Source organism: Quercus robur, chromosome 1 (genome assembly GCF_932294415.1).
Source record: "Quercus robur chromosome 1, dhQueRobu3.1, whole genome shotgun sequence".
In the NCBI taxonomy this organism is placed as follows: domain Eukaryota; kingdom Viridiplantae; phylum Streptophyta; class Magnoliopsida; order Fagales; family Fagaceae; genus Quercus; species Quercus robur.
In genome coordinates this window covers 26,009,609-26,017,318 of record NC_065534.1, presented here as the reverse complement: position 1 = coordinate 26,017,318, position 7,710 = coordinate 26,009,609, and the positions used below count along the sequence as shown (strand labels likewise).

The 7,710-nt window shown below is 34.9% G+C and overlaps 1 protein-coding gene across 4 annotated transcripts; it reads right to left on the bottom strand.

Moving 5' to 3' along the window:
• On the bottom strand, nt 1–7,321 carry LOC126727391 (RNA-directed DNA methylation 4). 4 transcript variants are annotated; one of them, XM_050433053.1, is made up of 10 exons: nt 7,100–7,321; nt 6,891–6,971; nt 6,325–6,413; nt 6,028–6,102; nt 5,128–5,172; nt 1,369–1,523; nt 1,154–1,272; nt 766–844; nt 619–689; nt 1–532 (listed from the first exon to the last, which is right to left on the bottom strand). In XM_050433053.1, the coding sequence occupies exons 1-10, from the start codon at nt 7,206–7,208 to the stop codon at nt 273–275; spliced, it is 1,083 nt and encodes a 360-aa protein (XP_050289010.1). In that variant the 5' UTR covers nt 7,209–7,321; the 3' UTR covers nt 1–272. The 4 variants fall into 4 exon arrangements, with proteins under 4 accessions (XP_050289010.1, XP_050288988.1, XP_050289016.1 ...); XM_050433031.1 differs by having other exon boundaries at nt 766–850; nt 7,100–7,320; XM_050433059.1 differs by having other exon boundaries at nt 5,128–5,169; nt 7,100–7,320.
• Nucleotides 7,322–7,710: the final 389 nt, after the last annotated feature.

Sequence of the window (7,710 nt, the reverse complement as noted above, 5' to 3'; positions counted from 1 at the left end):
TACAACCGAAAACATGTCAGCACCTGCAATTCATGAAGGCAAGGAAGGAAAAATCTGCAATGAACAAAATGGGCAAGGTCCACAAAACACAACAGATACTGCTAGGCCCATGTTAGAAGTCTACAGACTATACAATGACTAACCAGACTAACCTCCTCTAACAACAATTTACTAACACTACAGGAGCAATGATCACAGCACTAAACGGGCCAAAATTACAACTCCTAAAAACAAGATTGGCTATCCACAAAAACTGATGTTCATCTATAGGATCATCTCCAATCTTTACCATCATCATCATCATCAACATCAAAATAATCACCATCAGAAATATCATCATCAGCAATGTCATCATCATATAGGTCTGCATCATTTGACAAGCCATGGTTGTCCAAGTCCTCAGATTCCAATGATTTGTCACTTCCACTCTCACTTTCAAGTTCTTCTGACTCATTTTCAGAGGCTTCACTCTTCTCTTCCTCTTCCTCTTCAGATATCTCATCAGGATAATCGTTTAGTGGATTATTTTCAGCTGACAACCACAAAAAAGAATAAGGGAGAAGAAAATAAATAAAAGCAAACTTGAGGAGGAAAAAAAGGAAGATAGTTTATAATTACCATTTGAATCATCTGTCTCATATTCTGATTCATCAGGCCCATCATAATAATCCTCTTCATCAACCTGTACGCTGAATCAATGACAAAACAAACTTTAGCAAGAAAGACTAAGTGCAGGTAAATAAATCCAGAATATTTGATACTTACATAGGAAACGGGTAAGAAGCTTCTTCATGAACTATGTCCATGTCATCCCTTACAGCATAAAAGTCATATACATAATCATCTGCAGCTAATGTATAATCACAGAAGGATTCACCAAAGAGCAATTGAAAACATGGACAAAAATTACAGGTCAGCACTAATACTAAGCAAATGTATATAAATCATAACAATCTTCATACTGATCACAAGCATAACATTGGAAAAAATTGACACAAGAAAACTCATATTTGTTTCTTCTAAAAAAGGGGTAACAAAGCTGCAAGAGCTACAACTCTATATTAACTTGAAATCAGTTTAAAACCAAAGACTGAAATGGTTACTGAAGACAGAAAGCATGTATGAAGGTGAATAATAGTTATCAATGAACTACCTTGTTTTGACATGGAAGCATGTAAGTCAGATTCAATCTCTGAAGCAGCAGATGGAATCATCTCTCTTAGTAGAGGCAGATAACTAGACAAAAGCATATGATCCTCCAATGATATATCTCTGCAATAAGAATAAAGGGGCAACCGTAGTCAGAAAGAAATTTCCAATTGTGACCAGAGTCACCAGACCAGGAATTTCATAATGAGAAAAACTTACTCCTGCTGCTTCACCTCCTCAGATCTTTCCTCAACATCAACACGAACAACATCATAAAACCGACACATTTCATCTAGTTCTTTATTATGCATTGCCTCTTGGTTTCCTTTTCTGCTCCTCCATATTTGTTCAAAACGAGCATTTTTTGCTAAGACCTAATGGAAGAGAAAAGTTTGAAATACAATTGTGTTGGAAAAGGAATATAAAAAAGACAAGTTTCACAAAGTACACATTCGATAACTGATTATACAAAATGAAATCATATGACAGATCCCCATGCACGCAGAACAGACTTTCTGGACAAAAACTAAAGCTAACAAGGGTTGTAGGATGTTGAGGTTGGACTTTAAAAATCAATACGATCCAAACATAATTAAACTTGGCTAATTTATATCAAAACCAATTTCAAACAAACTTCGGTTCAAGATAAGAAAAAAATGAACCGTGTAGATTATTTTTAAAATAGTACAGAACCATATAATGTTCTGCTCGAGTTAGGCTTAAGAAAAAATTACAAGCTCTAATATAAAATTCATCTGATTGCCATTTATTTTATAAATTATCCGAACCAGCACCCACCAAGCCAAGCCAAACCAGAGAAGCTTTGTATATCTTAGCAGCCCTAACTGTTGTAAAATTTCATATCAACTTCTCAATCCTTACAATTCCCAGCCCCATTAGCTTATAATTACTATTACTATTACTTTTTATTTTATAATAATGTCCCATGAAAACATGTGGCACAAGAAGACTCTTCCTGTGTCATAAACAAACAACCTTTCAATAGTTTGGACAAAATAAAACTGGACTAGTCTTTGAACAGAACTCAACACAGTTGTGATCTCAACAACTTACGCTTAAAAGGTAATTTAATAAAAAGTTTCAAGAGCAGAGAATAACAGTTCCATAATGTAAGAGGAAAAAAAGAAAAAGAAAAACATCATGTTAATTATGTTAGTGTTACAGCCTTCCATTATTCATCCATAAAAACACAAACAAGAAATATAAGAAACAAACCACCTCTGGCAAGGTGGCCAGGACGATTGCTATTCTTCAGTCCTTTCATGGTTTGGGCATCATCCCATGATATTATTGATAAATAATTAGGTTTATTTTCAGGGTACTAATATTTGTGCTATATGTTTCCACCATAATATTAAGTACTTGAGAAGAGAAACAGAATATAATTATTATTATTTTTTTTTGATAAGTTAGAAACAGAATATAATTATACTAATAGGATGCCTGCTATTTTATGCATATCAACAAATACAAAGCTGGATTTTATGGCCTACTGCCTAAAGAATTATTAACATGTAAGATATGATCAATATGTTTCTATTTCTAAGTAAGATATTATCGATATGTTACTATTTAAAAAAGGAAAGGAGGGGGGGGGGGGGGGGGGGAGGGAGAGGGGGGAACAAGATCGTATGATAATTCATTATTAGTTTCTTTGTTGACTATACCCAAAATATGATTGACCGACCTTTGTTTCCCAGTATGCACTTAACAAAGCTGCTCATTTGAACATGAAACATCTTTGTATACTTTTCAAAGGAAATTAAAAATATATATGAAAAATGGTCCAAATGCATGCAGCATTAGAACAAAAATACATAGGAAAGTATCATTGAAATAGGTGTTATCACTATTTTATGAATTTTAGAAAAGTCTCTTAATCTCACCAATTGTGAAAGGAACAAAATTAATATATATATATATATATATATTTTGATAAGTAAGAATGTTATATATATGAATGGCTATTCTATGCATGAAGAACATAGAGCAAACCCAGAAAATACAAGAAGGAGAAAACAGAGAAAAAAGAAAAAAGAAAACCAATCAACAGATTAGTTACAAAGAGAAAGAGAGCTAAGGAAAGTAGGGAGAGAACCACTAGTCATGAGTCCCCATGCCCGAGACCAATCAAAAAGAGTCCCACTAAAAGAAGCAAGCATCTGATCACCGGAACTATCCAAATCCTCAAAAGTTCGCCGATTCCGTTCCTTCCAAATACACCAAAGGATGCACAACGAAACTAAATTCCAAATCTGAGATGAGTACTTCCCCAACCAATTCCACCAGCCAAAAAGCAAATCTGGGATCGATCTAGGTACAACCCAAGATAGGCCAAAAGTTATAAAGACAAAGCTCCATAACCGATAAGCTATCTCACAATGAAGAAGTAAGTGGTCTACCGTCTCTCCACAATGTCGACACATAATACACCAGTCCACAAAAACCAATCTCCTCAATCTCAAGTTATCACCCGTTAGGATCTTATTCCAAACTACACACCAAACAAAAAAGGAAACTCACCTAGGGGCCTTTGCTTTCCATATGGCTTTCCAAGGAAAGACAATTGAGAGAGAATCCCTTAATTTGTTATAATATGACCGGATATCAAAATCCCCATTAGGCTTCAACTTCCATCTCATCCGGTCTCCCACATCCATTGGAGGAGTATTAGCTCCCAATATACAAAGAAAATGCAACCTTTCATCCATCTCCCAATCATTAAATTCTCAAATAAAACGAACATCCCAAATTCTTCTATCCTCCACCCCCTACCTTGACAAAATTAATATAGATCTCACAATCAGGGGCGGAGGGAGAGAGGGGGGGCAGGTGCCTCCCCTGAACTTTCAAAATTTTTACTAATAATGATAATGTATTGAACTGAAATGTCTTATTTGCCCCCCTACACAAAAGATAAAAAAAAAAACTTTTCTATTTATTGGGAACAACCTACTGCTACACGGTTCAGAACTCAGCAGCCTTAACTAATAGAGAACTCTAAAACTACTATAACTCTAATATGAAACTATTGGTCCCACCTAGTAATGATTAAAAAAAAAAAAAAAAACAACCTACTGCTAATGCTATATGCCTATACGGAATAGAAATCACAGCAGCCTAATACTAATAGAACTCTGAAAAAAACAGTATATATAATACAGTATAAAGCACGCTTCCCATAAAAAATAAAAAAAGTTCTTTGGATGTTTTTGAAATTAAGTAAGGGAGAGGGGAATAATTACCTTTTTCATAGTTTGTAATTTTGTTAATATGGTAAGGGTAAATTTGGTAATTCATTTGGTCCAGCACTTCTAAGCTTTGCTCTCCCTCAAAATCTCTCGAATTTGGGGAATTAAAAATGAGGGGTTAGAAATAGTTAGAACCCCTCCAAACCCCTCCAAATCCCTTCCCCTCCTCCCTTAAAAAACATTTAAATAAGGTAATCTAACTTACTCTCCTTTATACTCTACTTCCCTCTACTCCCCCTCCCTCCAAACAAGCTATTAGAGTTTCTGTTGAGTTTTTAAAAGCATTCAAGTCATTGAGTCATGTTTAAATATTCACAGGTATATTGCATAGTCTTAATATTCATGTTTAAATATTTTTTAGATTAGTTTTTTACTTTCAATCTTGTCTTTTAATCCCCCACCCGACCTAAATTCCTGGCTCTACCACAGCTCACAATGATACCATCATAGCAATTAAACTTACACGGTTTAAGCAAAAATAGTAGATGCAACATAAAAATCCATCTAACAATACTGAATATCCAAAAAAAGAACCAAGAGTAAATCAACACTCAACAGTGAGAAGAACTGCAAAATGATCACCTAAAAATAAATGACAATGATTGATGATGAAATGTAACAAATAATCACCTAGTGAAATGAAAGAAAAAGAAAGATATCATATGTGTGTGTGTGTGTGTTTAATCTTTAATCGCTACTAAAATACCTCCTGTTCTTGTCGGGCTTTAGACAACAGCTGATCTTGTTTCTGCTAACAATAGATTAGAAGTAAAGAAATGTTAAACTAAAAGAAAAGGTAATGTCTTCAATCATATTTGAGACAGTGAGATAATTATGCTTCCAAACAGACATGCAATGTGTGTGAGTGAGTGAGCATGTCAGCGCATGTACGTGTAGGAATGGCGACGTGTTGGGTTTGGGACTAAAAAATATTTCCAAACCCAAACCCAAACCCTCTAAATATTTTAAATACCAAACCCTACCAACACAAACTCATCCATTTAAAAAAAAAAAAAAAAAAAAAAAAAAAAAAAAAAAAAAAAAAAACCAACCAGTTTATCTAACCATGAGTCAGATTGAACATGTAGTGGATCAGGCCAGGTTAACCTAAAATTGAAAATCTAGAATACTATATACATTTAATCATTAGTGAGAACTTTTACACTAAATTTAACAATATTTAAAATAGAAAGAGAGGCACACCACACACCTAATTTTGTTTTAGAGACTCAAGTTTTTGTGTAAATAAAAGTAGTAATTAGGGTATTTTAGTATTTTAATACATAAGCAGGTTGGAGGCACACCACACACCTAATTTTGTTTTAGAAACTCGAGTTTTTGTGTAAATAAAAGTAGTAATTAGGGTGTTTTAGCAATTTAATACATAAGCAGGTTGGGGTTGGGTACCTGAGGTGTAAAAAGCAAACCCTTCCCAAACTGTAACAAGTTTAAAATTTTGAACCCAAACCCAATTAAAAAATCCTGAACCCTAAATATTTGGGTCAGATTGGGTTGGAACACTCACTAAACCCAACTCATTACCATCCCTACATAGCTGCACTGTGTGTGTGTGTGTGAGAGAGAGAGAGAGAGAGAGAGAGATTACATTTCCCTTTTTAAAAGTGAGCCTTCGTTCTTCACCCTTTCTTTCACCTTCGGATACATCAGCAAAACTTGACTCCTAAAGAAACAGTCACTTAATAAGAATGCCATCATCCACATTCTTAAAAATTGACACAATGAGAATCATATAACAAGTCACAAAAGAAACTAACTTCCCATGTAAGGAAGAATGCGACTCAAGCAGCATGCTCATGCTCTAACATGGCATTGCCAAGCACATTAATGAACAGAATAGTAGAAGAAGAGAACCAAGGACCGACATAAAAACTGTCATACTGACCACAAATGATTGGACAATGTCAATGGTTTTCTCAGAGCTACTTAATGTCTCGACATGCTGCACCAGAACCTTCTTAGTCTTGAATTCCCCTAAATACAGAAGAAAGAGAGAGCCTTACCTAAACCATATGACAATGCTTGCATATATGCATGAAATTTGGAAAACCATAAATTTTTAAATTGAATCCCAAATCCAATATTAAAAACAACACAAAGCTGAAACACATTATGCGTGAAATCCGGGAGAACATAAATCCAAATTGAATCCCAAATCAAATGTGGAAAAAATAAAAATTCAGCCATAATATATATATATATATATATTAGTGTTAAACATAAATTTGATGAGTCTTAGCAAATTCTCCTCCTAACCATTGCTTCAAGCTTTATAGTGAATATAAATGGAAGGAACAATTTGCTTTGCTTAAAACCCTTCAAAGGCACTCAATTTGACAATAACATTGCATTGCATTGCATTGCATTTTGCAAATACTAATTTCCATTCTCCCAAACAAGAAATAGAAATAAGTTCGGAAACAACATGCGAGTGGTAAATGAGTAAAATACCTTTCTCAGCTGAATCCGAAATCGACAAATTCTCAAAATCCAACAACGGACGCTTCAGTGGCCTTTCATTGATTTCAAGCCCTAGCATTATTTAGAGTAAGTAAAGTTTTCAATTATACATTTCTACCTATAAATTGCAAGGATTTCATGGAAGTTGAAAGCAAGAAAATTTGAGAGTGAGAAATGGAAAAGGAAAAATTCAGACTCACAGAAAGCATCGAGTGGAGACTGAAAGGTTTTGCGCTTAACCCTAACGATGACAGGCTTGTCGTCCGTGGATTTTGGCGGAGCCGATGAGCTTTCGCCGAGGGTCGCCATGAATACGCGCCCAGAAACCCTCACTTCTGCCTGAGGGGGTTTGGCAGGGCTTTTTCAAAATGTGAGTTGTGCATGTGCTCGCAAAAATGTAAGAGCATTAGCGGGATGAAAAAAAAAACCTATTTTGCACCATAAATCCCTATTTTACCTATTTTTCCGATTCATTTTATAACTTATTTTACATTTCAGTTTTTATTTTTATATACAATTCAATAAAATAATATAAATTACCTAATAAAATAATAAAAAGTATTATTTTATCTCTTTTTTCTGATGTTGTGTGTAGGGTGACGAATTTGGGGCTCAGGCCCAACAGGTGGGAGATTCTGGCCCAAAAGTTCCTCAACAATGAATTTGTAGAGAGTAGGTTATAGAACTAGGTCTTTGACAGGAGAAACGAAGTTACGACCAAGCCATGCAACCAGTTGGACGTAGGGATATTCCTTCAAACTTTTGGAGTAACGGTTCCTGAGGCTGTTCCTGCTACTTCTCTCTCCTTTCT

Coding starts and splice junctions, on each gene's coding strand:
- LOC126727391 (XM_050433031.1), bottom strand. CDS start 7,208: ATGGCGACCCTCGGCGAAAGCTCATCGGCTCCGCCAAAATCCACGGAC. Junction 6,103..6,324: donor ACATTGTCCAATCATTTGTG/GTCAGTATGACA, acceptor CTGTTTCTTTAG/GAGTCAAGTTTTGCTGATGT. Junction 1,524..5,127: donor AAGCCCGACAAGAACAGGAG/GTATTTTAGTAG, acceptor CTCTTCCATTAG/GTCTTAGCAAAAAATGCTCG.